Source organism: Python bivittatus, unplaced genomic scaffold (assembly GCF_059951505.1).
Source record: "Python bivittatus isolate LINGU-HERP-01145 unplaced genomic scaffold, Pbiv_v1 ctg000700_np1212, whole genome shotgun sequence".
Taxonomy (NCBI): Eukaryota; Metazoa; Chordata; class Lepidosauria; order Squamata; family Pythonidae; genus Python; species Python bivittatus.
Window position 1 is genome coordinate 43616157 of NW_028277098.1, and position 14612 is coordinate 43630768.

The 14612-nt window shown below is 38.7% G+C and overlaps 1 protein-coding gene across 4 annotated transcripts in view; it reads right to left on the bottom strand.

The window, feature by feature from the left end:
• Window positions 1-13808, bottom strand: part of YIPF1 (Yip1 domain family member 1) — a 21133-nt gene extending 7325 nt beyond the window's left edge. Inside the window, exons 1-9 of one of the 4 annotated variants that reach the window (XM_088128460.1) lie at window positions 13715-13808; window positions 11837-11913; window positions 10920-11083; window positions 9794-9874; window positions 6123-6210; window positions 5899-6015; window positions 4217-4383; window positions 3460-3642; window positions 2904-3001 (exon numbers count right to left, since the gene is read on the bottom strand). In XM_088128460.1, the coding sequence (XP_087984586.1) occupies window positions 2909-3001; window positions 3460-3642; window positions 4217-4383; window positions 5899-6015; window positions 6123-6210; window positions 9794-9874; window positions 10920-11083; window positions 11837-11867 (924 nt within the window). In that variant the 5' untranslated portion in view covers window positions 11868-11913; window positions 13715-13808 and the 3' untranslated portion in view covers window positions 2904-2908. The other 3 variants (XM_007432717.4, XM_025169474.2, XM_025169475.2) reach the window with 3 other exon arrangements.
• Between the last annotated feature and the right edge of the window lie 804 nt (window positions 13809-14612).

The window sequence follows — 14612 nt, forward strand, 5'->3', positions numbered from 1 at the left end:
TTCCCAAATACTTGATCAGTCCCAGTATAGTCATATATAGATTGAAATGCATGGAAGACAGAATGGAACCTTGCTGAATTGCATGATGCAATTTGGGATTTTAAAAAAGTCCCCAAAATATTTTTTTAGAAATGATATGCAGATAGGAGAACCACTATTCCAAGCCCTTAACCCAGTGTTGTCCAAACTTGGCCACTTTAAGATGAGTGGACTTCAACTCATCTTAAAGTGGCCAAGTTTGGACAACACTGCCTTAACCAATAGGCTCTACTCATCAAGATTTCATGATTAATGGTATCAAAAGGCACCAAAAAGCTGAGACAATTCTATCAGGATTGTGTTCCATGTCTTTCAAGATGCTCAATGAAATCCATTCACTTCTCTTTTCCATCAGAGCTGTTTAAAAAGCCAAACTCAGGACTGAAGCAAAATTGAACTGTATGGCCTAGCCCTTATCTTCTCAACAATTTTACCTAGCAGGGGTATTTGCCATTGAAAACTAATAGTCAAGTGAGTAGCAGTCAACTTGAGTCAAGTGGTTTTTTTGGTATATTCAAAGGAAGAATGTTTCATCTCATTGTTTAGTCTTACACTATGTAGATTACATTTAGTTACTGCATAAGAACTTTATACATTTTGTTTTGTTGCTATTCTTGAGGAAATCCCCCTAAATACTGGATGACCCCAAATGTGTTCCCTTTTTGTTTTTTTGAGTGCTTAACATTTTGAAGGAAGAATAGCCAAGTAATTTGAAAGAAAATATTTTTCAATATAAAAGACAGTAATTATTTTATGCATTTAGATCGTTTTAATATTTGGTATTCATATAGAATATCTGATATAGATTTTTATCTCTCCTTTCCCAGTGACACCTCCTCTTTCTATATTTTCTCCTGCTATATAATACATTATAAATGAGGAATATTTAGAAGCTTCCTCAGAGCAACATTTTTACAAAAGTATTAATCAAGAGGTAGCATTTTGTGTTAACTGTAATTAATGGCACTAAATGTATTTAAATAATTCAAAAGATTCTAAGAATCATAAATTAGAAGCATGAAAGTGCACAAGTGAAGCTGACTCCACTGAGTTGAATCCAAATTCACTTTTTGCTTCAAAGAGCAGAAGGTCTATAAAGTCCATCAATGACTGGTCATGCAGTTGTCATACAGGGTAAAAACATTATATATTCACAGATGCTTCTTTCAGATCTTTTGGCTTTTTAGTATGGGAAAGCCCAATAAAAGATATTGATAAAGACAGATATATCTGGGATGAAAATTAAGTAGCTAAACAATGTGAAATACACAAAAGTATCACCATTCTTTACTATTAGGCATTTCCTTCATAGAAGTCACAGATTACAACTGCATGGCAGGAATAAGTAAGGTTGGATAATTTTTGCCAGAAATATAAACTGATCACTGGCTGAAGCAGCAGACTCTTATTCAGTGGCATCGTTTATGGAACACTGATCAGCTTCACTGCATTTTTTTCAGGCTCAGCTGGTACAATTAATCAACACACAAAATATACAGTATACCAAAGCCATTCTCTCCAATTTCCTATAACTTTTTTTTTTTTGGAAAAGACACACATACAAATCTGTTTGTACAAAATATATCCATGTAGCACCCTTATGAATAAAATGTCCTTACTGGGCCAGTTTTTAACTGAGCTTAGCATTCATGCCTGAAGCAGACACAAGAATATAAGTGTGCTGCTGGCCTTCCTTATTTCTCTGCAGTAAAGTACAGGAATGGCTTGCTAGAATAACAGTTAGAGCCTTGGCACAAGTTGGGTATCAAAGCTACTGTGTGGCCTTTCAAGAAATGCTTTCATCCCATGAAGGATTCCTGTATCTCTCTCTATGGTTATATTGTTAACTGTAAAGCAATTCTTTCAGTTCAGGTCTCCTCTGAATGAATATGGATGTCCAAACTGTCCTTGATCAATATTCTGCATAAGACCTATGTAACTCAGTAGTTCTTTCTTTTGGCTTATCTGGTGCCAGATACCAATTACACACTGTAACCTGCTGCCTTTGGAAAATAAAACATTGATCTGGATTCTATCTAGTTGTTGGTGTTTCTTTGGTGAGTTTGTATACCATACCATATACACCTCATGCATCTTATCCCAGTCAATCCTGTGGATGCATTTCATATATATGGATACAGCTACTCATAGGGGCAAACATATCAGTATACTGAAACCACAATTTTTAATTTTAGTCATTAAGGAAATTGTTAGGCATATCCTATTTAAATAAAAGTATAAGTTAATTTTTCCAGTTTTCCATCCCACACTAAACAAGAATCCAAAATCAAAATGGAATTATATTGACAGGAGCAGATTTTTAAGTGGTAGAACCATTCAAAATCAGTAACAGACTTCACCTCTACCCAATTAATATAAAAAGGCCCTGTTTGATGTATACTTTAAACTCTACTGAATCCTTTTTCTCAGATTATATATGATGTCTTACTAATGACAATTCTATTTCCTACTGTGTCACTGAGTTTCCTCTAATAACTTATTAACTAGCCCTTCATTTTGAAACTTCTCAAGGCAGAGGGGAGAGGGGCTACAAGTAGACATCCTGAATTTTCCCAAAGACATCCAAACTCCTTCTGCTGCATTTCCCTTGCACTAATTATGACCTTCCCCTTGTAAACAGAGCAAGTTGGATTGTTGTGTAGAAGTGCCAGTCTTGCTTTGTGTGAGATGTTCTGGAGCTGTTGTGGAACCAATCTCTTCTGGAGCAACCAGGAAAAATGTGCCTGAAATAACCATCTAAGAATCCAAGCACACTTTAATGGCATGTATTACTGCTTAATTTGAAAACAGTTGCAGCAAGTCCAGTTACATAAAAAAGTTTTTCTAAGAAGGTAACATCTTACCTTATTTACTGAGCCTTTGTTACTCCTATTGTTGCATTACGTGGAAGTACTGTAGTCAGTGGAAGGACATCCAGTTCAGGGGCATCAAAAAAGTATGCCTACATTAACAGGGAGCACAAGGGAGATAAACAAAACATTATGAATATCACAATCCTATATAATATTTGTAATGTATGTGGGCAGGGAACAGTCAGTATAATAACAAATAACAAAATATTCAAAGATGACCAAGATAGAAGTTATGCAGAGTGTCAGGTATGGGGAAACAATACTAAAACACTGATCATAGCGTATCTATCTGAAAAGTATAATACTAAAGGGAATAAGCCAAAAGGTACTTAGTAATTGAAAACTCTGTTAATTCTCTCACCAACAAGCTTCCTGGGGTTACTTCTAGAGATACTTAAGTAGCATGTTACACATAGATACACACATACATATATGCATAGCTTGCAAGTATTCTGAATGGGTTAATTAGATATGTCATTGCCTCATTTTACAACAGTTACTCAGATCTAAATAAAACTTTATATTGAAGAGTTGAGAGTTGTCATACCAAGCAACCAACAGCAAGTAAGGCATGGAGAACAATAACTGTCACAATTGTAGCCATTGCAATTCTCCGATTGTCATCTCTAACAGCAGGCCAAAATGTCATTCCTAGAACAGATCCTGAAAGACACAAAGCAAATGCCACCAAAACCCATCGGAGAGCTTTCTGTGGAATGATCCATAAAATCTGCAAGAAAAAAGTAATAATAAAGAAATAAAGTCCAGGCTTTACTGACTGTAGCCAAGTAAAACTTTTTAATTTGCTAGCCCTACCTAAAACCATTACGGTATACCATCACCTGAACCTGAACATATGATGGAGAAATCTCCAGTGCAGGTGTAGCACATTTGTCTCATCCTATTTGCATCTCACATGACAAGGAACCATGTGGAATCACATGGAGGCTATATCGTTGTTTATCTTTCTGTCAAACTGTTCAGTCAAACAGTTGCAGCTTCTCTACCAACACACGTTTGTGAGAGAGAACGGCTACAGCATTTGTCACCTTCCAGACATTTTGAAACGTTTTTCCAACTCGATGCCCTCCCCAATATGTAGGGACTACAATCCCTAGGATTCCCAGCTGCCATAACTAGTTCAAGGAATAACGGGCTAAACAGCTAAGTATGTCCCACATCACATAATATAACCTCTCAGTTAAGCTTTGCATGTGGAATATCAAAAAGCTATATAGATCTATTTAGCTGTTCCACATATTATCACCGGCTCTTTACAGAATACTTAGTTATACTGTACTTACTGCTGTTGGTATATAAATGAAGAGTGAATAGCCATAAACGCATACAATCTCAAGAAACGAGTAGGAGACAATGTTCACAACTTTGTTGTTTCTCCACATAAGGAATCCCCAGAGAGCAAGAGGAACCAGCCAGGCATAAGCATAGATGGCTGTTGCAGCTATAGAGACTATAAAGAGATGCATTTTAGGACTATGATTCGCTTCAAGATTAACAGGCATTTACATCATAAAATGTTTGGCTTCATGAATTGCAAAGCAAACTATGCAAGAACCAATTATATCACTCTAGATTTTCTTTCAAAATTACTAATCTAGATGAGGACCTCCAGGCTACATACCAGACCCTGAAAAGTGACAATTTCTGTATCCCATCACTTGGAAAAAAATGGAATCAAATGTTGGAATCAGTGACTAAAATCATCCCTAAGCCTCTGCTCATAAATTTAATATTTGTGTATTTAGAACAGTGTTTCTCCACCTTGGCAACTTTAAGGTGAGTGGACTTCAACTCCCTGAATTCCCAAGCCAGCCATGCTGGCTGGGGAATTCTGGGAGTTGAAGTCCACTCACCTTAAAGTTGCCAAGGTGGAGAAACACTGATTTAGAATATTGCTTATAATTCTGTTAGCTGTCTTGAGTACTCACTGAGTAAAAAAATAGAGCATGCATTAAATAACATGTACTGATTTGCCAAGGAATGTGTAGATACTGAGGGAGCCTCTACATGTGCCCATTAGGAACTGATGGGAGCTCTTTGGAGGACCTCAATATATCATGTATCTTACCCACTTATCTTTCTCTCTTGGCGTGTCAATGGCTCTGCTCCAAGCTACACATCTTTTAAGATGGAAACCACTGGAAGAATGAGCAATTCATGACAGAATTGCTTCTTATTACAGGATTTAGCAGGACACAAGGCTAGACTCCATGGCAACATACTTCTAGGCTGTTATTAGTTTCTTAGTTTATCTGAGGGTGATGTATCACCTTGCTGCTCTTCTCATAAGTCCTGAGCCCCCCCCATTCTGGTTACTGCTGTGGCGCACAAGAGCGGACAGGGGCACAGCTGGCATTTCCTCCTCTTGGATGGATCCAGGAGTCACCCGCTCCAGAATAGCTCCTGGCACTGGTAGCAGAAGCAGCCAAGCAAGTGCATCCTTTTACCAGTGATGAGTCACGTTGGTGAGCTTGGCACCATGTTCTCTTCCAGGCTCTGAGGGGGGATCCCTGCCTCAACGCAGGCTTGGGTCTCTTTACCCCTCAGATATGAGCAATGTGAGCTCCACTCTTGCCTTCTCCAGAAGTCAGAACTCTACAGATGCTACACTCCCTGCCCACCTACCTTTCAGCCCTTTTGGCCATCTAGAGCTAGAGGCACTGACCGCAGTCACCCAACATGCCAAGCCTCCTGTGGGTGGTTTGCTTTCAGCTTAGCATGTCAGGTTTATTTCCTATCCTGAATAATATCTCTAGAGTGAGTGGTGCTTCTCTTCCCTGTTGGATCATGGCATGGATTCCTTTCCTCCCGCTTTCCTTGAGAATCAGAATTCCTGCCTGCCTTTCAACATTCGGGCTACACAAAAATTTGTGACCTCCTTCAAATTGGCTCACCGCAACTCCTGCCCTGTACTCTTCAGTTGAATAAAAAGTAATAATGAATTGTTTGAAATAATCTTACGAACCTTTGCGGAAATCTGGCACATAATGAAAATCACGTTTGCCCAGATGGATGAAGAATTTTGAAAGATTACCGCTAATTGCAACAGCAAAGACTAGTGTGGCACATATCCAAAATGGACCTTAATTGAGACAAAAGCAAATTCTCATTTATTTTGATTGACTTATTTGCATTCAGTGCAAAAGTGGGAGAAGATTTCTTATTCAAAATTATATTGTTTGCACATACCATAAAGATCAGGATTACTCCGAATGTACAGTCGCACAAAGTTTTTCCCTGGCACTGGAAAAACAGACCCTTTGATTCTGTCCAAAACCTGATAATAATTAAAGCGATACAGATCATACGACTGAAGATAAATAAACCATTTAAATTAAAGAAATACTGAACACATTTTGGATTAAAAAAACATCTATACGTTGCCCCATTGGAAATCAGAATCTTGGGCAAATGGTTTATTGAGTCAGAAACAAACAATGTGCAACACACTGGTTGCATTCATACATCAAGAAACCAAAAGCAAACAAATTACATTATGATTTGGATAATTAAATCCAGCCTTTTTTACTCTGATTTTAGGAAAGCCCTGTTAGTTCCCTTAATCATAGGCTTGGTTTGCAAATAAGCTAAATCATAAAGTGGTATGTGCTTGCTTTTCAGCTCTTTATGAATTCATCCATTATAGTTTAATGTTAGGTGTAAGCCTGGCCACAATGAATCCTGCAAAAAACCCACCACTTTTTAAAAATTAGCACAATGTGGTAATTGCTATAAGTGATAGAAAACAATAGATGTCTTTTGCCCAAAGCAGCAAATAAGGGCTTATTAGATCAACACTATGTATATGCTAAAGGACACCAACGGACAGTCAGTAACTGATTCAAGAGATCAAACAAGATGGAAGGAGTATACTGAAATACTGTATACAGGTAGTCCTCCAGTTATGACTGCAGTTGGGACCGGGATTGCCATCGCTAAGCAATGTGGTTGCAAAGTGTGACGTCACATAATGGCATTGCTTAGCGACAGCAGTCCAGACAGTCCTGGTTGTCACTGTAACCCAAGACCTGTGGTCATTAAGCAGAAAGCAGAGGGAGTCCCAGGTAAGGAGTGTAGGGGTGCAACAGGGTGGTGGGGGAGGCCTGGAGCAGGCTGCACATGAGTCAGGGGAGGGGAATGCTTGGTGCAGCGTGAGCTCAGAAAGGCCAGGGAAAGAGGGTGCACAGTGTGTGTGTGCGAGTGCAGAGAGGCCAAGGAAAAAGGGTGCAGGGCTTGTGTTTGCAGGGAGACCATGGAAAGAGGGTGCGGAGTATGTGCATGCGTATGTGCAATCGCAGGGAGGTTGTGGGAAGAGGGTGCAGGGTACGCACATGTGATTGCAGGGAGACCAAGGAAAGAGGGCACAGGGTGCATGTATACGTGTGTGCAAGCACAGGGACGCCAGGCAAAGAGGGTGTGGGGTGTGTGCAAGCGAATGGGGGAAGGAAGGTGCAGTCCATGCGAGCAAAGAAGGGGCAGTGGGGAGACTTACCCGAGACTTGCGACCTTCCTTGCCGGCTTCCCATTGACTTTGCTTGGGGGAAGCTGGCAGGGAAGAGCACAAATGGCAATTATATGATTGCGAGATGCTGCAACTGGTCATAAGTGCAAGCTGGTTGCCAGGCACCTGAATTTTGTTCGCATGACCGTGGGGGAACTGCAATGGCTGGAACTTCGAGGACCAGTCGTAAGTCTCTTTGTTCAACACCACTGTAACTTCGAATGGTCGCTGAACGAATGGTCGTAATTCGAGGACTACTTGTAGTAAAAATGTCAACATCCAAGATACCTTATTTCCTTCTTACAAGAACCTCTAGCACTAGAAGAAGAAGTTAGGTCAGCACTCCAGACATTACCAAGTCAGAAAGCCATGCCAGTAAATCTGGAGTATAACACAGTGACCAACAGATTGGAAGAGGTCAATCTACATTCCAATACTAAAAAAAGGAGACTTAATAGGACATGTAAACTATTGTACAATATCCTTAATTTCACATGCTAGCAAAATAATGCTTAGGATCATGCAATGCAAATTAGAGCCCTGCACTGAAAAAGAGACGCCAATGTTCAAGCTGGATTTAAAAAGGGCCAAAAAACATGAGATATTATATGCACACTGGATAACTGAGAAACCCAAAGAACACCAAAAAGAAGTCAGTATGTGCTTCATAGATTATAGAAAGGCCTTCAATTGTGTCAATCACAGGAAGCTGTGGAAAGTGCTTAGAAAAATGGGAATGCCAGAACATCTCACTGTCCTCATGAGAAACCTATATACAGGTCAGGAAGCCACTGTAAGGACAGAATAAGGCGAAACAGACTAGCTCCAGGTTGGCAAAGGAGTGAGACAAGGCTGTATACTCTTGCCTTATTTATTCAACGTATACACTGAATATATACTAAGGGAAGCTGTACTGGAAAAAGATGACCATGGTTTTAAAACTGGAGGAAGAAACATCAGTTACCAGCTCTATGCTGATGACACTACTCTGATACCCAAAAATGCAAAGGATCTGCAAGTTCTAGTAACAGAAGTCAAGGAGCATAATGAAGAAATGGGACTAAAATTCAATATAAAGAAGACCAAACTAATGACAACAGGTACAACAACCAGCCTTAGAACTGACAATGAAGATATCAAAGTGGTAGATAGCTTCTGCTTTTTAGGGTCAACCATCAACAGTAAAGGAACAAGCAGTCAAGAAATACACCACAGACTAGCAGTTGATACAGCAACCATGAAGGCCTTGGAAATTATTTTCAGATGCCATGATGTGTTTACACCTACAAAGATCAGAATAATTCAAGCAATTGTATTCCCTGTGACACTCTGTGGAAGTTGGACTTTGAAGAAGCAGGATAGGAAGAGTATTGATACTTTTGAACTTTGGTGTGGGAGAAGACTCCACGGAATACTGTGGACAGCAAGAAAATAAACAAATGGATCATTGAACAAATCAGCCCAGAGTTCTCATTCAAGGCACAAATGACCAGCCTCAAATTATTCTACTTATTCACACATTATGCAAAGACCTAACTTTCTGAGAAGGCTCTAATGCTGGGAAAAGTGGAAGGAAAGAGAAGAAGAGGATGACCAGCAGCAAGATGGACTCAGTTATAATGTTGATGAGTGCACTGTTGGAAGACCTGAAGGAACAGGTTTGCAACAGATCATCACAGAGAAAATTTATTTATGTGGTTGCTAAGAGTTAACCCAACCTGATGGCACCCAATCAATCAATCAATCAGATCAATACTATGACACCTGATCTAGATCCACCATATCTGTCCTGCAAAAATTCAGATGAACACTAGAGAGTAGGAAAGAGTTATGAGTTTTTTGTATCTCTTTGCATCTACTGATTGTCCATAATCTTGTAGTCTAGATACAGTAGCCCTAATAACCTGAGTTGAGCTGCTTATTAGAGCCTTTGAAACAGTATGACAAAATAAACTTAGCAAGAAATATTTTTTCTTGCTAATGAAAAGTACACTCTGAACAATAGAATGTATATATGTATAAATTTCAAGAATATGAAGTACAAGAAAATTCTTGTATATAAATAATACATAGCCATTACAAGGTACAAAAATGATGATCATACCCACAAAGTTCTATTCCGACTATTTAAATTGGCAAGGAGAAGCAATAGGTCTTTGGAAGGTTTTCAAAAACAATGGGCACGTGTACCTTTTTGTTAGGACACATATGGACAAGGAAGTAGCAAGATAAATACAAAGCAAGACCAGCTATACAGGACTGTCTCACAGAAACAAACCAAAAAAACAAACTGAAGACTTCATTAAAGTGAACATACTATACACATGGTACACCATAAACATACATGGAGATTACAAACCTGGTGTGTATCCACATCAAAAAAGGTTTGATAATATTCAAATGTCCAGAATGGAGCACTTTTCTTTTGCCCAGCAAGCAACTGGAAGATAGGATTTTAAAAAGAAAGAAGGTACAAGTTTATTTCTTATTCAAATGTATTATTTGTACAGACAAACAATATCACTTATATTAGAAACAGGAACCTCTCTGGGTACAGCTGAACATGACACTTGTGCTGGGAAGTGGAACTTATAGGAAAATCTATGCCATATATATTCTATGTTATGGTTACATTGTGTTAATTCTGCAAACCCATCTCATTGAAAGCACATGCATGGTTTTCTTGCCAAGTCTCTTGTCAGAAGGAGAGACAACCTGGCATCCACCCTTTTGGCCAACAAAAATAATCCAGTCCATGCTCTAGTGAACTTGGGACATTTGACCCAGGTTTCACCCATTTCATCATTCCCAGTCATATGTACATATGTATTATTTCAGTTTGTAGGTTAGCCAGCTACGATTTTATCAACCTATCTCAAAGTACTGTAGAATAGTTCAAATCTAATATTAAAGGAAATAAAGTATTGCCACTAAATGAACCTTCCATTGACAAGGACAAAATCCCTTCTCAGGTTCTTGGGGGAAAAAGATTTATATTCATTCTGTACAAAATGGATATATGAAGTACAAAAAAGCCATGCAGAATGGCTTTTTATCCCAAAGTTAACTAATTATCTTCATCATCTGTTTACACACACGTGGATCCCCTTAACACTGACCTATTGAACCACAAACACAAACCAAGATTATAACAACAACAACAGGGCAACAGGACCTTTGTATACCAGCACTGTGCTAATGGATGATACACATCAATGATACTATATTAAGGGGAAAAAAACCCCTCAACCTATTAGATGGCTTCCAGTTTGTACAAGTGGGTGAGAAGTTATTCAACTCTCTAGCCGTGATCTAAATTTATAGTATTTGAACCATGCCAGAACTACTCTGGAGGATCTCCTTCCTGCAGAGAGCTGTCTTAAATAGCTTCTACTGCCTTTTTATAAACAACATATGCAGTGTTTATTAACGATATGTGGAAGAACAGCAGTTTGTCAGATAGAATCACTACTTTTTCATCAAACCTCAGTTTTATCAGAATCATCTGTCCCCAGCAGCTCATCATCTTCTTCTCTTCCAGATTCTTGCAGACGTCCATGTTTTTTCTTTGGTTTTTCAGTAGGTTCATCAATACTTATAGTGACGGCATCTGGATTGGCTGCCAACAAGTTGGCTGCATCATCAAATTCTGAAAAACAAACATTCTCTGCAAAGACTTTATTTTCCTTAGTGTTTCCTGTCAAGGCATATAACTATATGGTATTAACTCTTGCATCATGTTTTAAAGTAAATATATTGTCAAATTACCAAGGCATTTGTTTATTCAGTTAACCAAAGCTTTGGATTCATGCCCTAGAATTGAGTTCACCAGAATTTATTATTAAAGAATGCTGTTTTCCATTATACCATATTCTGAAATTGAATACAAAAAGAAGCACCACAAAGCAGAAATCCAATAGGGAGATTTGTAACAAGCAGCAATTCAACTAACAAACAATACTTACCTAAGATTAGGAAGATTTCTGGCCAATTACACTTTCTCAGTTACTTGAGTTAGTCTTACTGTATAATGATAATGAATATACTTTGAATGAAACCAAAGGCCATGTAGTACATCTCCTGTTTCATTCAATGAACAATTAAATGTCAAAGGAGAAGTTGACACTAGGTTTAAACAGAATCTTTTGTGGAGAAGATAAAAAGAATGAGGCAGATATCCCATTTCAACTCCTTGGTGAATTAAAAGAACAACACAACACCTTGAGAATATTCCCATTAGGTAAGGATAATTGTATTCAGTTCCACAATGATAACACTGCTAAAAAAAATTAAGTAATTGGCAGGATCACGCACTATAAATGAGACAGAGATTAAATTCAGCAATGCAAGCCAATGTTACAGAACAATTTAAAGCTTTTAGAAATCCCATTTTTAAATGTACCTTGAAACTTGAAGTCATCCACAGCTGCCATTCATGCAGTGATATTCTTAGTTTGTTAGTATGAATTGAACAAAATCCTGAAACATATAGAGGACAAATACTGTCTGAAGTTGAAAAACATAATTCTATTCTTCATTGGTGAAACTGATTTCCAGAGCATTTGCAGCTATGCAAAATCATACAACAGATTCTCCACATTAGTTCACTTTATCCAGATTACAAATTTATGACAAGCATTGAGAAGGTGCAGTCACCTACTGGGCAAAAACCTCTGTATATAATAGGAAAAAATTGTGAATAATTCCTCTAAACCAAGCAACCAGTACTCTACAGACAAAGAAAGTATGTCTTTCATGTCATCTTCCATTAATACAATCATCTAGCCAACTTGACTTGGGAAAAATGCCAAGACCTTTATATATCTCAATTTAGCTGGAGTATAAAAAGAAACAAAACGTCTGTCAAATTGCACAAAGAAACCATAATCTATTGTTTACTTGAGATCCAAATGTGAGTTGCCTTGGGAAGGGGTGTGTGTACACGCAGTTTAACTTCCTACCACCAATACTGGAAACTCTCTGAGTGACTTTGCACTAATCATTCTCTTGTTCTTGTGGGGAAAACAGGATGAAGGAGTGCTATGTTTACTGCCTTAAGCTCCTGAATGAAAGGGATGATAAAAACTGATGAATAAACAAACCAACATTAATGCAAGGAAAAGAACAGCCTGGCTGTTCAGTTAGAGAAGGAGAAGTTGTGGGAAACTTGCTTGTCACAAGGAACTTCCTATAGTTGTGTTCAGCCTGCAAAGTTCAGGATGCTGGACTCATTCATAGGCCAGGCCACCAACTGTTATTCAATTCAAGCAAGTTAACCATACAGTGATAATCTGAACATTAAATTTCAAGTGGCCAGTGGTTCAGGTTATAATTAAGTTTATATTACTTGACACAATAATTTAGTAGACAATATTGGTAAAGATAAATAACTATTTAATCATAAGCACAAAACATCCATAAATAAAACCATGTCCCAACTGATAAAAATCTGTGCTTGTATCAGATGTTGAAAAAAATCATATTGATCACAAATTATAAAAAGAACTTAGATATTTGATCTTAACTGTCTTTGAAGCTCAATATATTTCTTTCAACTTTCACTTGTATATTCTGGCCATTCTATGAAAAATATGAAGCAAATGCATTTACTTCTCCCAGTAAAAGAAGCTTATAATTTCCATAGTACTGTACTATGTTATACTAGGAAATTTAATAATGCTTAAGGGAATTTGCAGCAGCACTATGAGATGTAACAGCTTTTTCTGCAGCATGCTTTTTAAAAAAATTACTTATGCAAACATCTGTATGGTCTCTTTCCTCTCAAGCACAACCAATATTACTGTCACCCAAGCAGTACCCAAAGACAAGGCTGGGTTCAGAAAACCTATCATCTTATCATTTAAGCTCAGGAAGCCTCCACCCTCCCTTTGCCCATGATTGCAAACTTACAATTAGGAAGAAATAAAGTTGCAGATCAACAATTAGGAAGAAGGAAAATATTTCTGACTCGGAAATCTGCATTTAAATAGCTAAAGGACATTTAAAGAAAAGCAGACAATAATGAATCGCTCTTATATCGGGGAAAGGGGTTGATCCAATCGCCCTCCATTTCTTGAGCGGAGTTTGCAACGCTCATATGTTGATATTCACACCTGACATCTCCTTTGGGGGGAAAAACTCGGTTTTGCTACCCAAACACGTATCTATCCCTCTCCCTAAAGAAAGGCCGCAGCAAAGGTCCTACCCACCCACACCAGAAGGCGGCGCCGTCGCTACCTGCCCACGGCAACAACGATGCAAGATGCTGCGTAGCACTAACCTGTGTTGCCGGAAACAGCAGGCGCTAAGTAAGCCCCTCCCCGCACCCGTCCGCAGCCTCTCGCTCTTAAAGAGACAGAAATCGCTTGCAGAACGTTGAGCCAATCGAAGTTGTTCTCCTGCTCCTCCTCCTCCCTTTAAAGAGACAGCAGCAATCACTTGCAAATGCAATTTTTCCTAGCCTGGTACCCTGCAGATGTGCTCAATAATATTCTGCAGAAATAGGTGCAGCCCAAAGCATCAGGAGAGCACCCCAGAGAGGGCTGTCTTAAATGGTAAAGCTTTTCTATGGCATAAAGCTTAAAGCCATGGTAGTTTAAGCCACAGTGGATATGTTAACCTTTCAGGTAGTAAAGTAACCTTAAAGAAAAACAACAACAAATCCATTTCCTGTAATAGGCTGTGAGGGTGGCAGCACGTAGGCAGTCATGGCTGTTCTTGGGAGTTAAGCAGAGTTTAACTAATTCTACCTCAGTAGAATTTGGTTAGGAGGCCACTCGGCAATCATAGCACCAGCAGCTAGGCCAATGCTTCTCAACCTCAACAACCTGAGGTTGAGAAACACTGAGCTAGACTGGGAAGTCCAAAAGCATCTTAGAAGGTGATAGCAAACCACTTCCATATTGCTGTCCAAACACCTACATGGATATAATTGGGAAGTGACCAAGAGTCATCCTTGGAGACTTCCCTTACTTATAAGCCTGTGCATTCCCACTGGGAAACAAACCCCATTTAACTGTAGTGGCACTTCTGAAGTAAACATGAACTGCAGTAATATTCAGACACTGCAGCCTAAGATCTTCCGATTAAGCATTAATTAATGAAGGAGGATGCAAATATCTTTTGCATTCTCTCATAAGAGACAGAAAGCGTATACTCAATTTTTTAAACATCCGACT